The sequence below is a fragment of the Eptesicus fuscus genome, chromosome 4 (genome assembly GCF_027574615.1).
Source record: "Eptesicus fuscus isolate TK198812 chromosome 4, DD_ASM_mEF_20220401, whole genome shotgun sequence".
NCBI lineage: Eukaryota > Metazoa > Chordata > Mammalia > Chiroptera > Vespertilionidae > Eptesicus > Eptesicus fuscus.
The window spans coordinates 49,665,492-49,689,548 of record NC_072476.1 but is presented as its reverse complement, the minus strand read 5'-3'; the positions used below and the strand labels follow the sequence as shown (position 1 = coordinate 49,689,548).

General features: G+C 36.4%; 1 protein-coding gene across 4 annotated transcripts in view; it reads left to right on the top strand.

Annotated features, from left to right (window-relative positions):
• The window catches only part of FER (FER tyrosine kinase), a 302,725-nt gene that overhangs the window by 103,591 nt on the left and 175,077 nt on the right, over positions 1-24,057 (top strand). For all 4 annotated transcript variants that reach the window (XM_054715017.1, XM_028149768.2, XM_054715018.1 and 1 more), the window contains one exon: positions 15,267-15,359. In XM_054715017.1, coding sequence (XP_054570992.1) covers positions 15,267-15,359 — 93 coding nt within the window. The remainder of the gene's footprint in view (positions 1-15,266; positions 15,360-24,057) is intronic.

Below are 24,057 nucleotides of genomic sequence, written 5' to 3'. Positions count from 1 at the left end.
GGATGGTCATGTATATCTCCTGCTTATGACCATCCAGTGGCATACCTCTATGTAACTAGATACAATGCTTTATCATAACCTAAGCTACATGACCTTGTGCCTGTCCTCCCATTCCCCCCACCCCTCCCCAGCAGAGCCTACCACTCTTCTCATCTAACACCATCTAGCCTTCTTGATCTTCTTGCCCTTTGAGTATGCCACGCTTCTTCTCATCTCAGGGCCTGTTTCCTGTCTAATACTCTTTCTCCAGTTCTTCATAGGACTTACTACCTTCTTTTATTCATTTCCACTCAAGTGTCACTCCTCTGAGATATCTCTGTAACTACTCTAGCTATAGTGGACTCTCTTAATTATCTCTCTACCCCCACCTGCCCCTTTTCACTTCTTAAATAGCACTTACTTCTAGTATCTTTATTATTACTACTACTACTGTTTTGGTGGCTAACATTTACTATGTGGTAGGTTTCTTTTAAGCATGTATGCATTAAATAGTTTAATATGTGTATTTATATGTATTAACTCATTTAATTATGACATTTGTTTATGTATGTATGTTTTTAGTAAATAATTTTGCACTCTCTTATCACTGCTAGTCCCCAAGACTGTAGCTCCAAGAAGACAGGCACTTTTGCTTACTACTCTTTCCTTGACTTTGAGCCATACTTAGAACATAGAGGAGGTTCAGTAAATTTTTTTTGAATATTGGGAAAGCTCTTAAAATTCATTATAACAAATAGTCATCAAATATTTAAATAAAATAACCTTCTAGGGGAAAGGGGACATTTTCTAAGGAAGAAATCATGCCTCCCTTATTATTTTTAGAGCTTTTCTTATAATAGGGTATACAAAATAATCTAGAGAAGACTTTGACAATGTTCTTTACCAAAGATTATTAAATATGAAGTCACCATTGGATGGGAAATATGCTTTTAGCATGGTCCAAGAAAAGGTTTAAAATCAGAAATCAAAGGGTAGAGGAATAAATATGTATTTATTTAACTGAAAGAGTATAAAGATCAAGGTGCTTCAGTAATTAAAGATCACATCTATTATGGGTTGAAACGTATTTCCCCAAAAGACATGATGAAATTCTAATAACTAGTACCTGTGAATATGAAATAGAGTCTGTAAATGCAATCAAGTTAAGTTGAGGCCATTAGGATAGGCCAGCGATTTTCAACCAGTGTGCCAAAGAATTTTTAAAACATGCAATACCTGACTTTAGTTAGGGGCACTGGCCTCTTTTTTCCTTAGATTGTCTAATAAAAAGACAACAGCCAACTTATAAACATAAGAAATATCCAAACCTGTAGAGAATTTTTGTGAATTTATTTGAGCCACACTGAAGACAATTGCCGGGAAGCAAAATCACAATGGATTGAGAAAATGATCTGGAAATATGGTAGTTTTGCACCTTATTTTACACATTACAATCAAAAGAGAAATCGTAAGTGGATTACATGAAACCCACTGGTGATAGATTAGGGAGGAAGGAGAAAGCAAAGGGGGGGTGTGCGGACCTCTGGGGTTGGATTAAAAGTAAAATGATAGACATACTTCTTTTACATAGGTGTGTAGAGGATAATTAACAGTCAACAATTAACGTGATGACAATAACATTAAGGGGATTTGTGGTTTCCTCTCTGGTGTAGTGCCTGTGCTTTGTGACCTCTGGAAAAAGAAAATTACTTTGACTTTCCAAAAGTATGTTATAATGAATGCAAAAAGACAATAGACAGGCTCAATTAAGATAAAGATTGACTTTTTAAAATAGAATAGTTTATTGATTTTTAGAGAGAGAAACATCAATGTGAGTGTAACATTGAGCCCTGACTGGCAATCAAACCAGCAATCTTTCAGTGCACAGTAAGATGCCCAACCAACTGAGCCACACCTCCTAGCGCAGTAAAGCTTGACTTTTGTCAGGGGAGATTCTAGCCCAGCATATGACTACCTCCTATAAACTGCTTTTAGTTAAAAAGTTTTAATTTCAGGCCATTCCATGTGGTTACTTTAGGTTCTCTGAGTTTGTAAGGCTACCACGCAGGATCTCCTGAGCTTGTCAGGTTTAGTATGTGGCCCCTTTTTGTCTACACAACACAACAATAGCCAAACAGTGTGAATGAATAAAAATTATACTTTTTTTTTTTTATCAGATTGGCAAAGAATATATTTTTTGGTGTGCTGCAGAATTTTAGTAATTAGTTTATGTGTGCCATGAGATAAAAACAGTTGAAAATCGCTGGATAGGCTCTAATCCAATATGACTGGTGTCATTTAAGAAAAGAGAAACTGACTATTGAAGACAGAGGCAGGGACTGGATTTATGCTATTATTAGCAAAGGCTTACTTGGGGCTAGCAGAAGCTATGGGACAAAGAAGGATCCTTCCCTAGAGGGTTTGGAGGGAGCAAGGCCCTGCCAATACCTTAATTTCAGACTTCTGACTTCCAGAACTGTGAGAAAATAAATTTCTGTTGTATTAAGCCACCCAGTTTGTTATAGCAGCCCTGGGACACTAATACAGCATCCACGGTGTTTATTATCTATATAAATGATCTGGAAGACTGCCGAGTGAGGTATCTAGATGACATCACGTTTTCTAGTTGTGAAGAGCAAACCAATGGGTACAGGTGATCATAGGAGAAATACCTGCATTAGCTTTTCTCTGGGCTAGCCTAAGAAGGAAGAAATCTAGATTCTCTTGATTTTGTATTCCTTGACTGTAAACATTAATTTTGATTCATTTTATCTCTAAGATTATTTTCAGATTTATAGTCCTGTGATTTTATGAGCCTGTGAATTTATATGTCAGGTATCTAGTAAATGCTCAGTGAATATTGAAAGAATAAATTAATAAAACCATACAAGAAATAAAATATAAAAATAGGAAAATGTAAATAAATTTATTTAGGTGTAAAATCCAAATTATATGTTTAAAATGATTTAGAGAAAAAATGAGATCAAAGAAAGAGAATTGAGAATTGATATGCATTTTTTAAAATGTATCAACCTATAGCAAAAAGACAAAATTAATACATTGCTAATGCATCCTTTAAGACTCCTTTTTGGCAGGAGGATGCTTTTGGTGAAGTAGAACAGGGACCTAACCCAAGAAGCATAGTATAGTAATTGATTCTGGAACAGGATTGCTTGGATTTGAATCGTGGATTAGCCTCTAATTGACCATGTAAGCTGGGGCAAGTTAGTTAACCTTCCTGTTCCTCAGTTTTGTCATCTGTAAACTAGGGCTTATAATAGAATCTATCTCATAGGGTTATGGTGGGGTATTAAATGAGATAATCTACCTAAAATGTCTACAACAATGCCTGGCTCATAAGAAGCTCCTTGCCCCATGTTGTCTATTAATATTTATTGGATATATCATTTTATAAAATTATTCTCAAAATATAAAATGGGGCTTTTCCCTGATGGGCATGAAAAAAAGATGAATGGTTGTTATGAACAACAAAATAAAAATGTGGATATATTTAAAGTAGAGAAATAGAGGAAATTTTGCAAAGAGGTTGTCTTGATTTTTTTTTAAGTACATTGGATTGGAAAGGGAGGTAAAAGGTTTAAAGTAGGAGATATGTCAGAATTGTAATTCAAGTAAGTTTCACTGAGTAAGACATTTGTATAGTAGATCTCAATTGTTCTTTTTCTATTTTATTTTTATAAAGTTCCTTGAACTTTGGTCTATTTTAAAGAATGTTCTGCACAGTACCGGAATGTATTTGGCATTTAGTGTTTGCATAGTAACTTCTTTAAAAAAAAAAAGAGTGAATAAAATAAGGATTTACATAGCAATAAATAAATTATTATAGAATAGATTATTAATTTAGGAGCCTTATTTTCAGATTAAACATTTATGATTTTAAGTACCCAATCACTCTACTGCTTCTCATTGTATGTTATAAAACTCAACACATTCCTGCTGCAAGGGGATTTTATTTTATTATTATTATTTTTAATCCTCACCTGGGGATATTTTTCCATTGATTTTTATCAGGAGTGGAAGAGAGAGGGAAAGATAGAGAGAAACATCAATGTGAGAGAAACATATCAATTGGTTGCCTCCTGCATGCCGAACCCTGATCAGGGTGGGGCTGAGGAGGAGCCTGCAACTGCTGTAGGCGCCCTTGCCTGGAATTGAACCCAGGACCCTTCGGTCCTTAGGCCAGCACTCTATCCACTGAGTAAAAATGGCGACGGCTGCAAAAGATTTTTAAATTTTATTTCTAATGAGACCTTAAAGATCATTTGTGCATAATTTAGATTATTTTTTTTTAATCTGAAGAATTTCAGGCATAAGGGGAATTATATCCCAGTGAAATTAATTAAAAAGCACTGGATTAAGAAAAGCTTTGTAGCACAGCAGTTTGCAAGGTTTTATTTTAAAAAGCACTTGAAAGTTTGGTCTGTTCTCAGAGATATCAAGATCCAAGTCCTAAAAGCAGAAGACTTCTACAGGTGTGTAGGAAAAAACCCAAATCATTTTATTTTAAAAATCAGTTAGAAAATAGATTTATTTCTTAAATAATGGGTCATAACTTAATTCATGAGGATGTTTTTCTTTATTACTCAGTAAATCCATAAAGTTTGTTGGATATGGCAATTCTTTTTATCCAGAACTGAGTTGTATACTTCCGTGCCAACAGGGGGAGATAGTGTGAAATAGGAGGTCCTGATCTGTGTCCTCTCTAGCTGGCTTTTGGCTCAGAGAGGAAGTCTATGGGCAAATTGACTTCTGTGGGCCTACCATTGGCAGCTTTGGCTGAGATTTGAGATGGAGAAGAAACATAGATGTTCAGCTTGTGAGGGTAGACTGGAGCCTAATTCTGAATCGAGAATCTGTAGAACATGTTCTTTAAAGAAGAGCTCTGATATTACTCCTGCTTCCACATCAGAAATCAGAAGAGAGGTGGTAAGTGGAAAGGCTGTCTTAGGCCTACTTAGTTAGGGCCCAGAAATGACCTGAGTCCAGCAGATCATCTGTTTTATGCTGCTGCTTCCAATGGGAAGAATAATTTTTCTTCTGAATATGATCGTAGACAAAACATGTTTGAAGGAATATTATTACTCAGTTGTTAAGCCAAGCCCATTAAAAGAATGAAAGTGGCTTGTTTTTCATTTCGATTTTATTTTCACTTTATTCACATCTCAGATTTGAGAAAAATACATGCTTTCTACAAGGGAAAAGAGTGCAGTTTTATCAGATATCTGAGGAGAAGCATTGCTCAGTTTAAACTCTGTGATGGTGTTTCAGTTTCCTTACTGGCTGGTGAGCCCAGTATTACCTTGTTTTCAGTTTCTGTCAGCAAAAGGAAATAATGTTTTTCTTGATAATGATCAGTGATAATATCTGATAAAGCTTTTCAATATGATATATAACTATATAGTTCAATATTAAGTTTATAATAAATTCTTATGGTATAATTTAGAACCTATTTTTCAGTTTAAATTAAATCACCTACATCTTCCAGGTCCCTTAATTAATGCCCCTGTATTTTAGGCTGTCATTCATTCAGATTCATTAGGAAAAACAAATTTTGGCCTTCAAATAAGAATGGGGAAAAAGGAGATATATGTAATCCTTTCAACAATAGAGAATTTAAATTTTTTTAAAAAGTTAAGTGATTTTACATCTTCATATGTTTTTTCTTATGTTTAAAGAGAGTTGTAATAGACACATAATTTTGTTTTTTAATGTTACCACATTAAATATTTAAGTTGTGATGTTCTAAATATTAGTGTCTTGTAGTCATTGGATAAGTACTATTCATAGGTTTAAAAATAATTTCTTACATTTATAAGTTTCTTATTATCTTGACTTATAGTCATAAAAATGATAAAGGATGTAGAATCCATTGGTATCATCTTGTCCAGTCTATCATTTTTTATGTAATAATGTCTCTGAAGCCCAAGATAATTATGTTTATTTTGAACTATGTAAGAACACAGGAATACAACATTTGTATTGAGGCATATCATTAGTGCCATGTAGTTACTAATGAGTTATTTTAAAAATTCTGAAATTCTACTCAAATTTTAACCTAATCGTAATCAGCTGTTTGATTTTTTTTTTTTTTGGTACCTTTAAAGCATCAAGAGAGTTTATGGATACATTTTTGAATCTTATGTATAATTCTTAGAGCAGTTAGGCTAATTTTTAAAAATTGCAGATTTTAATCCTTTGGTTCTAGAAATTGTCTTGTTGCTGCCCGTCAGTGTAGGGAAGAGAAGAAATTATTTTATTTCAATTACATTATAGGTTTGAATATAAGAATTAGTATTCTAAGTAAAGTATTGTTCTTGGAAAAAGTTATTGAACCGCTCCACACTTTGTCTTTCTAATCTCTAAAACGAGGATGACAGGACCTGGTATATAGTGTCATAGACGGTTAAATGTGCAGAACAGTGCACGCACAGTGAACATGGTTGTTGGCACATGGTGTTAGAGCCACTTTCTAACCAGGTCAGTATTTTTTTTTCAGTTGTACTTGAAGTGGTGCACTGTGGTGGTTCTCTCTCACATAACTAAAACTTTAGCAATAGTGATGTTACTCTCAGCTTTATTCATGTGTTTGAAAATACTTAACAAAGTAATTCCTTAGTGTCTCACTGAACTACTTTGAGATTTAGTGAATTGGTAATCGGCTGAATAAAGCATGTCTGAAATGTAGATCCAAACTTTCCTATGTCTATATTCAGAGGCCTCTCCCCTATATGACCGTTTTATCTTTAATGAAAAAAAAAAGTGATCATTTTACCTGTTTTAAAAAATATATATAAAAATTATGGCGTGGTTAATATTTTTAGTTTTCAGTCATATTTAACCTTTAAATGCTTCAGGTTCAAAATGTGTATATTTGCTTGTTTATGTGCATTCATGCATTCCTCAGTCTTGTAATTTTCTATTTTTTTCCTATAATATTTTAGAGATGTGGTATTCAGAATAATGCCTCACCTTTATACTTAATGAACCACAGTTTCATACTTAATGTTATAAATTGAATGTAATAATTTTTCTATTATATTATATTATAGTTTTATTATATGACATCTCTGTGAAAAAGAAAATCATAGAATAAAAATTATGGCGTGGTGCCGAAACCGGTTTGGCTCAGTGGATAGAGCGTCGGTCTGCGGACTGGGGGGTCCCAGGTTCGATTCCGGTCAAGGGCATGTACATTGGTTGCGGGCACATCCCAGGTAGGGGGTATGCAAGAGGCAGCTGGTCGATGTTTCTCTCTCATCGATGTTTCTAGCTCTCTATCCCTCTCCCTTCCTCTCTGTAAAAAGTCAATAAAATATATTAAAAAAATATATAAAAATTATGGCGTGGTAATTTATAATAGTGATTTTCAGTGTTAATCTTTTTAATACATGCCCTATTTGTACAAACTTATTTTGGTCAATTTATTTTTGTCTTGGGAGTTGGTTGCCTTTGAAATTCCTTCTTTCTTTGCTGGCATCTTATTATAAGAAACAATATTGGACCCCAAAATATGGAAAGAAACTTCAAACCACATGTGCTAATTAGTGTGAAAATAGATGTTAGCAAAGCAAATGACAAAATTAGCCAGTGCTCCAGCTGCTGCGCTGCAGGTGCATGAAAAGCCAGAGGGAGAAAATCCTACGACCTTGCTCCTGCCCAGCTGTGAGTGCTGCGGTATATTCTCTGGAATCACCTGGGCTCCTGCTGAGGAAAACTGGCTTTGGGATGACAGCTAGACTTCTGACAGTGGGTCTGGGGCACGGTGTTGTTTTAGTGAGAGATACGGTCTAAAAATTGAAGCAGGAAAGGAAAGATTATTTAAAAAGTGCATATATGGACATTTTAATATTTCTCCATAGAATTTATGAGAATAATGCAATTTTCAGCCAGTTTTCTAGATTTTATAGACTTCATATCAGGGTTATTTTTTTGTGTTTTTTTTTTTGTTTTAATGTTTAGGGTAGCTGATGTTTACAAGTTAAAGATTTACTATCTCATCATTATATCCCTCAGTTGTTTTATTTATTTATCCTCTTCAGAGGATATTTTTCCATTACTATTTAGAGAGAGTGGGAGGAAGGGAGAGAGGCAGGAGAGAGAGAAAGAGCGAGAATGAGAGTTAGAGCGAGAGGTGAGAGAGACACATGGATTGGTTGCCTCCTGCCTGGGATTGATCCTGCAACCAAGGTGTGTGTCCTTGACTGGGAATCAAACCTGCAACCCTTTGGTGTATGGGTCGGCACTCTAACAACTGAGCAACTGGCCAGGGAAATCCCTCTGTTTTAAAAGCAAAATCTAAAAAATCTCAGTTTAGATGAGTCTTGATAATTTAACTCATAATAGTGTACTTAAAAAAAACACACACCGAAATGCATCTTTTTTTTTTTACTGAGCGAAGTCTATCAGCTCTTAAATTGTTGAGTCAGTGAGATCCTCATAAGGAAATGTGTGTATATCTTGTACTACTGGATAATTTATAAAAAGAATATCTTTAGCCAGTTTGCTCATACATTTGAGAAAAATCATGATGGAATGTGAATTGTATTTAGATACTGAACAGGAAAGTCCTGATTATCACCTCCTGCTTGGGTCTTGTTACCCCAGAGATGTCATCTTATTTAAGAGATAGAGAGTCAAAAAAGCAAGCCTAATGATCTGACATTTTACAACCTATGGTTCACCAAATTCTATTCTGTTATATTGTAAATTCTTACCATTGTTATTTTAAGACAAAATTTTAATCATTCAAATGTTTCTTTTGCACATCTGGTTTCCAGTTTCATTATTTCAGAATATGAAAATGCTTGACTAAGCAAGGGGGCTTTCTCTTAATAAATTTCCTTAATATTCAAAGAAAAAAGACAGCATGACAAGCCAATTTACTAGGCAGTGAATACTTCTAAAATGATTTGCCTTCAGACAGCCAATTGCTAAGGTAAATTATTTAAAAACGGTTTTAATACTTAAGTTTTATATCCTGATGGTAATAGAAACTATGCCTCCTTCATTCTCCCCAGCAAATCAACATCTCCAAAAGACTAAGTTATTTGTTTATTTATAAACTAGAGGCCTGGTGCACGAAATTTGAGCACTTGGGGGTCCTGCAGGCTAGCCTGTGCCTTCTCACAGTCTAGGAGCCCTCAGGGAATGTCCGATTGCCGGCTTAGGCCCACTCCCTTAGCACTACTGTGGATGCGGGAGAGGTTCCCACCACCACTGCTGCACTCACCAGCTGTGAGCCTGGCTTCTGGCTGAGCGGGGCTCCCCTTGTGGGAGCGCACTGACCACCAGGGGCAGCTCCTGCATTGAGCGTCTGCCCCCCCGGTGGTCAGTGCACATCATAGCGACTGGTCGCTCTGCAGTTTTGTCGATTATTAGCCTTTTATTATATAGGATACATTCCTTATATGAAGGACATATCAATATTTGCAGTATTTCATTTATATTTTGGAGTCGTCAACAGCATAGAATTTTTTTCAGGAGACAATCTTCTCTGGTATTATAATTTCTTGTAGGTATAAAAATCCCTTCAAATTTCATGGTGCTTTGCATAAATAGTTCCAAATATATTTGGCTCTCAGCCTGGAATTTGAGGGTGAATATTGTTATCTTTTTCTTGATTCTTATTGCCTCCTGATTTTAATAAGTATCTAACTCTTCCTATATGGCCAAATGATCACTTTCATTGTTCCTTCCAAGAATGTTATTAGATTGGGTTTATTTTCAGAAGTCTGTGAGAAATAGTATTTGGTTGCTTTAATTACTTATTGTTAACAAAAAAGTGTTCCAGTGGCACCTTGCACTATAGTTCAACTTCCCATTGGGGGTAAGTTCTGAGGGCATCTTGGGTGGGATGACTAAATGCCCTAAGGGAAGTAACTGTGGTGGCCAACCTGTTACTATGGAACTCTTCTTTTTTGTTGTAATTTTTGTTTGTTTTTAAATTACAGTTGACATTCAATATTATATTAGTTTCAGGTGTACAGCATAGTGGTTAGATATTTACATAATTTACAAAGTACTCCCCTCAATAAGTCTAGTACTTACCTGGTACCATATATAATTATTACAGTATTATTGACTATATTCCCTATGTTGTACTTTACCTCCTCATGACTATTTTGAAACTAACTGTTCGTACTTTTTAATCCCTTCACCTTTTTCACCCAGCCCCTCCCTCCCCCCCCGCCACCCCCCCACCATCCCACGCCTCTCCCATCTGGCAATCCTGTTTGTTCTCTGCATCTATGTGTCTGTTTCATTTATTTTGTTCTTTAGATTCCACATAAAAGTGAAATCATATGGTATTTGTCTTTCTCTGTCTGACTTATTTCACTTAGCATAATACTCTCTAGGTTTGTCTATGTTGTCATAAGTGGTAAGATTTTATTCTTTTGCATGGCTGAGTAAAATTCCATTGTATATACTGTATGTACCACATTTTCTTTATCCAGTTGTCTGTTGATGGATACTTAGGTTGCCTCCATCTCTTGGCTACTGTAAATAATGCTGCAATGAACATAAAGGTGCATATATCTTTTCAAATTAGTGTTTTGGATTGTTTCCGGCAGATACACACGAGTGGAATTGCTGGGTCATGTGGTAATTCTATTTGTAACTTTTTGAGGAACCTCTGTACTGTTTTCCATAGTGGCTGCAGCAATTTGCAATCCCAACTACAGTACACAAGGGTTCTCTTTTCTCCTATGGAAGTCTTCTGTGTAAGCTTTTTCAATGAGCAATGCAATGCATTTGATTGGGGAATTGGATAGAGGTTACAGAATTTTTTAAAAAAATATATATCTTATTGATTTTTTACAGAAAGGAAGGGAGAGAGATAGAGAGTTAGAAACATCGATGAGAGAGAAACATCCATCAGCTGCCTCCTGCACACCCCCTACTGGGGATGTGCCCGCAACCAAGGTACATGCCCTTGACCTGAATTGAACCTGGGACCCTTCAGTCCGCAGGCCAATACTGTATCCACTGAGCCAAACCGGTTTTGGCAAGGTTACAGAATTTTTAAGGTGAAGATTTTATCTAGTCCACTGCCCTCCTGTTTACTTATGAGGAAACTGAGAGACAGGGTAGTCAAGTAATTTGCCTAAATTCACACACTTTATCCCATCTGACATCAGAACTGTATTCTTTCTACTTTAGTGCCTCCTTTAAGAGTCACGCTTTGAGAACTGTTATGTGTTTTTTGGTTAAAGTTGTTAATTTGTAACTTAATGCAGCATCTAGATATGCTGTCATTTGGAAGACTTTTAATTTTTTTCCCCCCAAATCACTCCAATCAGCAAAACCCTAATTCTTGCCTTTTATATCTTTGCCTGTGTTTTACTGGGCAGGGGATGGAGATAACCTGAGAGCCTATTTCACTGCACTTTGGGAGTTTTAGTGAATAGTAATTTTAAAACTTGTTAAGTATGGTTTTACTGTAACTGTAAGTAATTTAGGTATTGTTTCTTACAGAGCTTTTAAAACTGATAGGCAAATTTATTTTTATTTTTTTATTTTTTAATATATTTTATTGATTTTTTACAGAGAGGAAGGGAGAGAGATAGAGAGTTAGAAACATCGATGAGAGAGAAACATCGATCAGCTGCCTCCTGCACACCCCTTACTGGGGATGTGCCCGCAACCTAGATACATGCCCTTGACCCGGAATTGAACCTGGGACCTTTCAGTCCGCTGGCTGACGCTCTATCCACTGAACCAAACTGGTTTCGGCTGATAGGCAAACTTTTAATCATTATGAAATAATCTCTTAGTTTTATAGATAGACTAGTGACCTGGTGCACGAAATTCGTGCACATTAAAAGGGGATTAATTAGAGGAAATAATTTAATATTGCTATTTGCTCTTTCTCTATAATAGAAGTGTCAAAGATGAAAGAAAATTAGTAAAATGTATATGAAAACCTCCCTCCTGTCAGAATCTGGGGCTCACCACGGGACCCAGAGTCAAGTCCCCGCCCACCCACTGCACCTCAAAATTTTGTGAGACCCAGACCCAGCCATCCCACCTCATTGGGCTAGATCTAGACCCGGCCAGTCCCACCCTTGTCAAGCCCTGCCAGGTAGGGGGCATAGCCTCAGGTCCCCTGGCCCGGCACCAGGGCAGGGGGCATGGCCTGAGGTCTCCCAGCCCAGACCAGGCAGGGGCCGTGCCTTGAGGTCTTCCATCAAGCCCCACCAGGTGGGGGACAGCGCCTGAGATCCCCTGTCAAGCCCCGCTGGGTTGGGGGCATGGCCTGAGGTCCCCTGTCAAGCCCCGCCAGTTGGGGGGAGGTACAGCCTCAGGTCCCCCATCAAATCTATGGGGTGGGGGCATGGCCTGAGTTCCCCTGACCCAACACTGGGGGTGCACCTTGAGGTCCTTGTCAAGCCCCTCTGGGTGGGGGGTGCAGCCTGAGGCCCCCGGCCTGGCACTGGGGTGGGGGGAGCAGCCTGAAGTTCCCTAGCCCAGCACCAGGACGGGAAGCGCACTTTGAGGTCCCCCATCAAGCCCCGCTGGGCAGGGGCATGGCCTGAGGTCCGCTGTCAAGCCCTGCCGCGTGGGGGTCACGGCCTAAGGTCCCCCAGCCTAGCGCTGGGGTGGGAGGGGAAGCCTGAGGTCCTCTAGCCCAGCACTAAGACGGGAAGTGCACCTTGAGGTCCCCTGTCAAGCCCTGCCAGGAGGGGGAGGGTGTAGCCTCAGGTCCCTGCTGATTGCTCGTTAAGGCTCCTTATGGGAACTTGGCCTCAGCTGTGGGTGCAGCCATCTTTGTGATGGAGTGATGGTTAATTAGCATATTCCCTCTTTATTAGATAGGATATCGTGAATATAATGAGAGACCTTCATTTAATTTTAAAATAATGAAAAATTATTCTTAAATGAGATATGAAACTGATTCTGCATCTAGAAGTTTTCTTTTAAGATAGTTTTGTAGCTCTACTGATAGTATTTTTCTGGGCGTAGCATCCAAATATTATGTCATAACAGAAGGTATTATTTTATAACATTGCTTCTCTTTCCCCCTCCACTGGCCCCCAACTATGTCGACTCTTAAGGGCTGTCCTTTGTCATGATGAATCCCTGTCTCCTTAATCAGGAGAAAGTTCTTTAGTTGAGGAGGGTATAATAAGTGTATCATTACCAGCCCTGGCAGGCCAACGGGCAGAGTTAGACACTGTATTTATGTATTTAAAGGAAGCTTTTAAATATTAACTTAATTTTTTTTCAAGTACCTATTTAATTCATTGATACAAAAATCAGCCTGTCAGTGAATTTAGCTCAGCATGATGTATTATTAGGTAGACTATTATTTAAAGCAGATATGTACTACTCTATATAGTGGAGCTTTGGCCATTGAATCTCATGTCTTATTTGTAGAAATACAAATATCAGGGCACCATGTGAGCTGATACTAGTTAAAATGTTTTATAAACTCTATTTGCCTTTGATTATCTATACTATAAAAGGGTAATATGCTAATTAGACTGGACATCTTCCAGACGTTATTCTGGACAAAGCCACGGTGGCGGGGGCTGAGGCAGAGGCAGTTAGGGACAATCAGGCCAGCAGGGGAGGGCAGTAGAGGGCGATCAGGTTGGCAGGCAGAGGCAGTTAGGGGTGATCAGGCAGGCAGGCAGACGAGTGGTTAGGTGCCAGCAATCCTGGATTGTAAGTTATATAAGTAATATTGATGAAAAAGATATTGAGATCTATTCTGTTAGATTATTATAAGATTATTTTAAATTATTAATATGCATATATTAGTAGAATAATAAGAACTATTAGTATTGTAACTGTTATAATGAAAAGTAAATACAATAAAAGTAGGTAAATGGGGAGACAAAAGTTGAATTTCAGATTTGAGTTTGAGTCTGTTAGGTAGCATATGGCCAAAATGTCTCTGAGACATATACTAGGTATTGGAGACTAGGAAACAAAATATGTTAGTTGTGGCCTGCTGTAGTTATTTTCCACTGACAAGTAACACTGACCATCACTATGGATGAAAGACATGGAAATATAGTAGTTGGCAATAGTATATCTTTTTTTAAAATAATTTTTATTTTATTTTTATTATGGTATCACATAATTGTCCTCATCCCCCATTCCCACCCCAAACCCCTCCCCATGTATGCCCCCACCCCCGGCAATAGTATATCTTGTTCTTTTGTCTGCTGCTGAGAAGCAATTGAAATGCAGTCATTATTTTATTTTATTTTTTTTAAATATATTTTATTGATTTTTTACAGAGAGGAAGGGAGAGGGATAGAGAGTAGAAACATCGATGAGAGAGAAACATCAACGAGCTGCCTCCTGCACATCCCCCACTGGGGATGTGCCCGCAACCAATGTACATGCCCTTGACCGGAATTGAACCTGGGATCTTTCAGTCCGCAGACCGTCGCTCTATCCACTGAGCCAAACCTGTTTCAGCAGAAATGAAGTCATTATTGATGTTTCTGTTATAAATGCTCACACATGCTTTCCATTGTTCTTTTTTTTACCTTTTACTTCTCATTTGTTTATTTTCTTTCTCTTCTCTTCTACTCTTTCACTTACCTCATTCACTTGCATTTGTAAGAATGAGTTTACAGATTTGAAATCTTAAAGAAAAGTTTCCTTCAACTGTCGTGTATGATACTCAGAAATATACATTCTCTGGCAAATAGCAATCTGAATGGACTTGCCTTCTTGGTCGTTCTGCCACTACCTCCTCATTTTTTTTCTCCTCCTCTGTTGTCATCATTGTTGTAGTTGTTGTTGTCATCATCATCATGTAAATCTTTGGGAAACTTTCCAGCTACTTAAGTGGGATTCACTGTCTAAAAATGTGTTCTATGTAATTCTCCTCCTGTTTTTCCCCTACTATTTTTTTCCCTTGAAAATCCCTCACGACTACAGTGGTGTCTGAATGTTGTGTGAGACTGGTTCTTTCTACCTTGTATCTCTCTCAGTTAACATTTGGTTTGCCATCAATTTCCTTTGTATTTCTTAGTTTTGTTCATCTTATGAATGAACAAAAATTCTATTTCCTTTTTATTTTACCCTAATCAACATTTATTGAGGGAACAGGAAAGTAAAATGCTATAGAGTCTATATGCATTTTGTTATTTGTAATCTTTAATGTTAGGAAATTTACATTTTATTTTATTGGAAGACATGGTGGAGGGACATGAACTATGAATAAATACCTTAATATTTAGCATCACTGTGTATGTATATTGGATGTTTACTATTGCTGAAAGCTTCTTTTTTAATCTCTTCAGGAAAGGAAGGAGAGGGTATCCAAACTTGAGTCTTTTCGTCATTCAATTGCTGGAATAATTAGGTCTCCAAAATCTGCATTCGGCTCTTCAACAGTAAGTAGGATGAATTCTATGTGCTACTGAAAATAGACATTGTCTAGTTCTTTCTGATATACCAATGAATATCATATGTATATCTTTCCTTACAAATGGAAAAGTAAGTACATAATTTAACTTTTTGTATGTATCTGAGTCTGTGCATGCATGTATATAATAAAACCCTATGTAACATTGATGTAGGGAGGAAAGAAATAAACTTGTATTATAGATTTCATGTACTACAAATAAATATTACAGGCAATATTTTATGAACTTTTGTACTTGGTTAGAAGAATAGTATAAACAGATCTCTTTTTCAGTGAAACATTTTTATTATACAGATTATTACATATGAACTTTTACATGTATCATTTTATATGTGTGTTCATAATTTTTAGAACATTAATTATAAAATAGAAATCGGTTTGAAATTTGGGTGTGGCATATTACAATGGTGCATAGAACATTAGTTATCTTTAGTAATAGTGGCTATAGCCAAACAAGATAAAAAATATTCTTATCCCCTTTATATAGTAAAACTCCAAAGTATATTTTTCACTTCATTACCTGTAAAACTTAATTTTTCTAGCCGTGTTTTATTAACAATAGAGCCTTACAATTGTATCTTATTGAATGCTTGCCAACACAACAATATTCAATGTAAGTAATTATATGCTTTCCCCATCTCTTTAAGTTTCTACCTAATAATATCTTAATATTATTTCTTACTTTTTAAAATTTATTTTTTAAGACAATGTGACGTAGTTTTATTTAGAAAAAGAAATTATTTCCTAAACATAGATTACTTAAATTTCCATTCATATTTTGGATTTGTTTGCTATAATTCCTTTTGAGTATGTGAAACATGTTCCCGTAAGTATTTACCCCAAGTATAATCTTTTATATGAAAAGTAAGTAAGTTAGGTATTTTAACAAAAAATAATAAAATTATATTTTTATATAAAAGAGATTTTCTACTTATATTTCACCCTTTGATGTTGCCATTGTCACTTCCTGTACACAGAAGTTCTGTGGGAATAGGGAGGGAGCTGTGAACTATTGCAGACCATCTCATATGGCATCACATAGCAAATGAAAATAAAAATAATTATAGGTAAAAGCAACATAATAGAGTAAGTCACTGTCAAGGCCTATTTCCTACCCTTATTTTCTTAAGTAATTGTTCAACAGTTTTACAGACAAGTAGTAGTTCCTAGCACTTGATTTATTATGATTTGACATCAAAATAAGTATAGGAGATTTGATTAAGAATTTATGACAAGTTCTAGAGATAGTTTTTAAAAAAATATGTTTTATTGATTTTTTACGGAGAGGAAGGGAGAGGGAGAGAGAGTTAGAAACATGGATGAGAGAGAAACATCAATCAGCTGCATCCTGCACACCCCTACTGGGGATGTGCCCGCAACCAAGGTACATGCCCTTGACCGGAATCAAACCTGGGGACCGCAGGCCGACGCTTTATCCACTGAGCCAAACCGGTTAGGGCTCTAGATATAGTTTTGCAAAATTTTTTATTTGAGGAAAAAGTTATTGAGATGAAATATTTCAAAAGTTTTAAAGAAGAAAAAAATAGATTTTGAAAAGAAATGTTCCAATAACTGTTAGCTTTTCATAAAATTATTTAACAAGTCCATGAACTAAATGGCATAGTTAAGTTGGCATTAACTCACCTTTATTTCACTTAAATCAGAGGCCTTTGTGCCAGCTGTTTAATGGTGATCTAATTTATAAAAGGTGTCCTCCCGCCCCCAATTTTCCTTTTTATGTGCTGTAAGATCAAGCTTGACTTGAGTAAAATGTTTTAAATAGTTGAAAATCAAGACCCATTATAAACTCAGGGTTTCCTTCTGCTTGATTCTCAATGTAAAGGTAGGAGATTTGAATTTAGAGCTTTAGAAATTTAGCGAGTGACAGAAAAATAAGAATTTATGATTGTGGAAATGGGCCAATACTCCACATGTTTGTTTTCCCTACAACCTAGGATGCTAAGAACCTTGTGCCATCAAGACAGGTGTCTAGGATGCAACAGTAGCTTCTGAGACTTCACATTATGTATATTGCTTTGAAGTTCATAGTTATAGGAACATCAGTTTTTGGCTCTAAATCAGGGTTGAACAGAAGATGAAAGAGGTTTTGTCTTTTAAGATATACTAATTTACATCTAGAAACAGAAAAATTGAGTTAACTCATTATGATGGAGTTATATAGGGATGCTATCTTAAAAGTATGTTGGGTGTATTATGCACAATCTTAATGAATTAATGGTATAAACCATAAGTTTTAAAATATCTGAAGGTATTTACATATTATTTTCTCCATTTACAAAGATCTTTACCTTATTTTCAAGTAAAATTATTAAATTGACAGTGATTGATATTGGTAAACCCTTGGTGTTTACAAACTGCCTTTTCCTGAAATGAATGAAAATGCCTTTCCCACAAAACATGTACTTCATTTAGGCATACATTGTGGTATGGTTTTTAAAATAAACTATCAACATCCTTGAATCCATGAAATCCCCATTGCTTCTAAGAAAGTGTTCCCTCTGAATTTGAGAATTCTTGGGAATGTTCACTTCCTGAAGGCCCTGTGCTCACATTTGATTGAGGCAGCCTGGTTTATGACACTGTGTTACACTAAGAATAAACGTACACAGCTATTTCTCTAAGGCATTAGGTATCCTACTTATTTAGAGAAGGAGATGTTGTCCTCAAATACATAGGTAACAGGTCTTGAGTCTTAATGTGAATGTGAAGGTTTTAGGTGCTAAGCATGATAATCTAAGATGTATAACAATTTAGGCACTACTTAACCATAATTAAAATTTTTTCTGATGTAATATAGTATATTTTAGAATATTCTAATTTGGTAAAAGTAAAATAGAAGGGAAAATTTTAATAACTATATATGTTTTTTCTCTATAAAAACTTTGCAACATTGCATAGTTAACCATATTTAAAATATATTATGCTGATATACTTCACACAATGTAGAATTCACCATTTTAAAGTGTACACTTAATAGTTTTTAGTTTACTCACTGCATTGTGCACCATCATCACTACAGTAGGTCCTCGGGTTGCATCAGAGATCGTTCCTGCAGAACGACGTAACGCAATTTTCCCCGTAAGTCGGAACCCACCTACATAAGCACCTACAACACTCACATGGAGCACATACACAGCAGTGATGAAGCGAAACAGTAAAAAAAATTTAAAAGAAAGATAAAAATTCCTGACATTTACTTGTGGTAAATAAATAATAAAATACTTAAAAGTACCTATGTATATACGTCGAAATGATGGAACTTTTTAAAAAAATATAATAAATCTTTATTGTTCAGATTATTACAATTGTTCCTCCTTTTTCCCCCATAGCTCCCCTCCACCCGGTTCCCACCCCACCCTCTGCGCTTACCTCCCCACACTGTCCTTCTCCATAGGTGTATGATTTTTGTCCAGTCTCTTCCTGCACCCCCCACAACCTCTTTCACCCCGAGAATAGTCAGTCTACTCCCTTTCTATGCCCCTGATTCTATTATATTCACCAGTTTATTCTGTTCATCAGATTTTTTTATTTACTTGATTTTTAGATTCATTTGTTGATAGATATGTATTTGTTGTTCATAATTTTTATCTTTACCTTTTTATTCTTCTTGCTCTTCTTCAAGAATACCTTTCAGCATTTCATATAATACTGGTTTGGCGGTGATGAACTCCTTTAGCTTTTTCTTATCTGTGAAGCTCTTTATCTGACCTTCAATTCTGAATGATAGCTTTGCTGGGTAGAGTAATTTTGGTTGTAGGTTCTTGCTATTCATCACTTTGAATGTTTCTTGCCACTCCCTTCTGGCCTGCATAGTTTCTGTTGAGAAATCCGCTGACAGTCGTATGGGTACATCCTTGTAGGTAACTAACTGTTTTTCTCTTGCTGCTTTTAATATTCTCTCTTTGTCTTTTGCTCTTGGCATTTTAATTATGATGTGTCTTGGTATAGTCCTCTTTGGATTCCTTTTGTTTGGGGTTCTGTGCGCATCCTGAACTTGTAAGTCTATTTCTTTCACCAGGTGGGGGAAGTTTTCTGTCACTATTTCTTCAAATAGGTTTTCAATATCTTACTCTCTCTCTTCTTCTGGCATCCCCATAATTCGGATATTGGTACACTTGAAGTTGTCCTAGAGGCTCCTTACACTATCTTCATATTTTTGGATTTTTTTTTCTTTTTGTTTTTCAGGTTGAGTGTTTTTTGCTTCTTTGTATTTCAAATCTTTGACTTGATTCTTGTGATCCTCTAGTCTGCTGTTAGATCTCTGTATAATATTTTTTATTTCAGTCAGTGTATGCTTAATTTCTAGTTGGTCCTTTTTCATATCCTCGAGGGTCTCACTAAATTTATCAGCCTTTTCTAGAAAATTCTTGAAAAACCTTATAACCATGGTTTTGAACTCTATATCCAGTTGTTTGCTTTACTCCTTTTCTTTCATTTGTGACCTCTTTCTTTGTCTCTGCATTTTGGCTGCTTCTCTGAGTTTATAGAGTGGCTTTGTGTGCTAGGTGTCCTATAGGGCCCAGTGGCTCAGCCTCCCCAGTTACCTGAGGTAGACACTCTTGGTGCACCCCTTTGTGGGCTGTGTGCACAGTCTTGTTGTAGTTAAGTCTTGATTGTTGTTGGTATCACTGGGAGGAATTGACCTCCAGGCCAGTTGGCTGTGAGGATCAGCTTTGTCTATGCTGGGAGAACTTCTGTGCTGGAGACAACCTTATGGGAGGAGACTTGCAAAAGCCTCTGTGCTCAGCTTGAATGGGGTGGAGTCTCAGGGTTGAGCAGACAGCATTGGTTTCTCATCAGCCCTGCCCTAATAGGCCCCAGTGTCTCAGTGTCCCGTGATAATCACTGCAAGCACCTCCGAGAGAAAGCTGCCCTCAAGTTCCGCCCACTGCCAGACAGACCAGTTTCTCCCTGAATGAATCTGGGTCCCCAGAGTCTCGCCCAGAACTGGAGTTCAGTGCTGTCAGAAGCTTTTGTCTCCCTCCCGCTTGAGAAAGTCAGCCCTATACTCAGTTGCCTGCCCTCTCCGCGTGCGCGCCTTGGTACATTTGCCTTCCGCAGTTCCTCTGAGTCTCAGTTTGCTTTTCTCTTTCCTTCTGGTTGTAGAATTTCCACTCAGCCAGCCTTCCTGTGGTTCTGGATGATGTCTGTTTTATCTTTTAGTTGTAGTTTTGAAATTGTTGTTCGAGGCAGCAGTCTAGGTGTTTACCTATACCACCATCTTGGTTTCTCTGTGTGGGTATGATTTTAAAGTCTCAAATCTCAGCCTTTTGCCGCTCCTCTGAGTCTCAATGTGCTTTCCTCTTTCCTTCTAGTATTTCCACTCAGCCAACTTTCCTGTGGTTCTGGATGGTGTCTGTTTTGTCTTTTAGTTGTAGTTTTGAAATTGTTGTGTGAGTCAGCAGTTTAGGTGTTTACCTATGCTGCCATCTTGGTTTCTCTGGAACTTTTAATTTTTATAAATGGAGATGGCGATGTAACCACGAAACGACGTATGTCGAGTCCGATGTAACCTGAGGACTGTCTGTACTTGCAGAATACTTCAATGTGGCCAGTAAGATGCTTCATACCTATTAGTATCAGTTCTCCTCCCCCTTTCCCATTTTCTGGCATTCACTAATCTACTTTTGATCTCCATGGATTTGCCTATTCTGGATATTTCACATAAATAGAATTATATAATATATTACCTTTTTTGTCTATTTTTGTTCAGTTGGTGTAATAGTTTCAAGGTTAATCCTTATTATAACTGAACTAGAGGCCCGATGCATAAAATTCTGTGCCCTCTTGCAGTCTGGGAGCCCTCGAGGGATGTTCGACTGATGGCTTAGCGCTGCTATGGAGGCAGGAGAGGTTTCTGGCTGAGTCCGGCTTCTGGCTGAGTGGCTCTCCCCCTGTGGGAGCGCACTGACCACCAGGGGACAGTCCTGCATTGAGCATCTGCCCCTAGTGGTCAGTGTGTGTCATAAAGAGTGGTTGAGCGGCCTTAGCATATCATTAGCATAATATACTTAATTGGCTGAATGGACAACTGGACACTTAGCATATTAGGCTTTTATTATATAGGATAATGTTCCATTGTACGGATTTATCACATATATTTTATCCACTTACCAGCTGATAGATATTTGGGTTGTTTCCACTTTTTAGCTAATATTATGAATAATGCTGTAGTCATCTTTTACATAAACATATGTTTTTATTTTTCTCAATTGTATCTATATCTAGGTTATATGGCAATTCTCTGTTTAAGTTTTTGAGGAACTGCCAAACTGTTTTTCATAGTGATTGCATCATTTTACGTTCTCACCAGCAATTTCTCCACAATCTCATCAACATTTGCTTCCTATTAAAAAAAAACAAAATTGTAGGCATCCTAGTGGGTAAGAAGTAGTACGTTATTATAGCTTTTATTTGCCTTTTTTCTGAGTACTAATGATGTTGGGCATCTTTTTATATGCTTACTGGCCACTTGTATATATTCTTTGGAGATATGACTATTTTCTTTGCACATTTTTAGATGGGTTACTTATAATTCTATTTATGTGAAAAATCCAGAATAGGCAAATCCATGGAGATCAAAAGTAGATTAGGAGTTATAGGGTTCTTTATATATTTTGCACAGAAGTCCCTTTTCAGATATATAATTTGAAAATGCTTTTTCTCATTTTGTGGATTATCTTTGCACTTACTTGATTTTTACTTTTGACAAAGTTAAATTTATCAATTTTTCTTTACTGGAACATGCTTTTGGTGTCATATTAAACAAACAACAACAACCCCATGCAAATCCAAGATCATGCAGATTTTTACCCTTGTTTCCTTCTGAGAATTTTATAGTTTTAGCCCTTACATGTAGGTTTTTGATCCATTATGTGTTAATTTTTATACATGGTATGAGCCAGAGGTCCAAATGTAATCTTTTGGATGTGGAAGCATATTTAATTTAAAATATTAGAAAAAAGCAACAACAGTTTCTCTACTCAATTGAACATACTTAAATGGAGATGGCGATGTAACATGAAACGACGATTGGAATTTTAAAGTGAAATTTTAGATAAAAATAAAGCAATTACTTGCCTTACATCTAGGAACATGAAAGTAGAATTTGTCATAATAATATTCCCATTAGACTTGTCATCTCTATTTATTTTAGTCTTCTAAACAGTGTGGCTAAAATGTAGAGCTTTGAAGCCAGTCTAACCGATCACTTCAATTAGTAGTTTTGCTGCAAGGAAGATTGTCAGAGAATTAGCTGATAGATGAATTTAGCATTAACTGAATATAGTATCTGATGGTAGATGTTTAATATTTATTGTCATGATCAGAGTAGTATTTTCAATATGTTATATCAGCTCTAGGCATATGGTCAATTTACGAAACATCTTAAATAACCTATGAGTACCTCTGGGCTCTGAGGCCTGTTCCACATGCAGCATCGTCCCAGGCTGTAGGAAGTTATAATTTTGCTCTCAGAACTATTTCTTAGAGTCTGCTTTTGAAGTCAAGGCAAGAGGTGTTAGATAGGGTTAATTGCATAATCTGAAAGCCTACTGGCAATCATAAGAGTCCATTTCCATTGGAAATACTTTTTTTTTTTTAAAATCCTCACCCTGGGATATGTTTTTATTGATTTTAGAGAGAGAGAAAGGGAGAGGGAGAGAGAGAAACATTGACCAGTTGCCTCCTGACTGGGGGTTGAACCTGCAACCTGTGTATGTGCCCTGACATGGAAATGAACCCGTGACCACTTAGTGCATGGGACAATACTCCAATCAACTGAGCCACACTGGTTAAGGCTCTGTTGGAAGTCTTTTAAATCACATTATTTTTAATGAGATCTGTTCTAGTCCTGTCAAGAATATGGTGCTTCTCCAGAGCCATCTTTTTATTGGAGATGTTCTGTAATATGTGGTTGAGCGAACAACTTTGGGCTCCACCTTACAGCCTCTTGTGTGTGCTAGTTATATATTAACACCCTTCTAATAGCAGCACTCTTTGAAAAATGTTCTTTAAAACATTTAAAAAATATTCTAAATATTTTAGAATAAAGCATATTTTGGTCCAAATAATTGTTGTTTTAGACATCAGAAGAATATTTAACTCTTGTCTTCTTAAAATTCATATTTTCTATACTTTATTTGCATATAGGGTTTTTATTTTTGAATTGCTTTGTAAGAGTTTAGGAAGTAAAAATATTGGAAAATAAAGATATGCTTCCATTATATAGAATAATATATTCAATATGATTTGCTTGGTTGCTTCTTTTTTAGAAAATTAGATAATTATAATTCAGCTATGTTTAACTTATACATTTGTTATAATGTTAGCATCATAATGCTTGGCTTTTACCGTTGTCATAGGGCACTGTAATTTTTTATGCATAACATGATAAACTACTTGTATTTTTTAGAGTTCTCCTTCAAGTCTAGCAAAGCAACTTTTTATCCCCTCTAATAAGGCATGCTATTTAATTCAGGTGGAATATTTTATATTTTAAACTTTAGTTGTTTTCTTTTATTCTTAAAGTCTAAAATTACAACCAATCCCTTTTTTTTCTGCCCAGACACTAAGATTTAGAAAAACAACAGACAATACAATTTTTTTGCATCATATTATTGCTATACCCACACTGAATTTTCCTG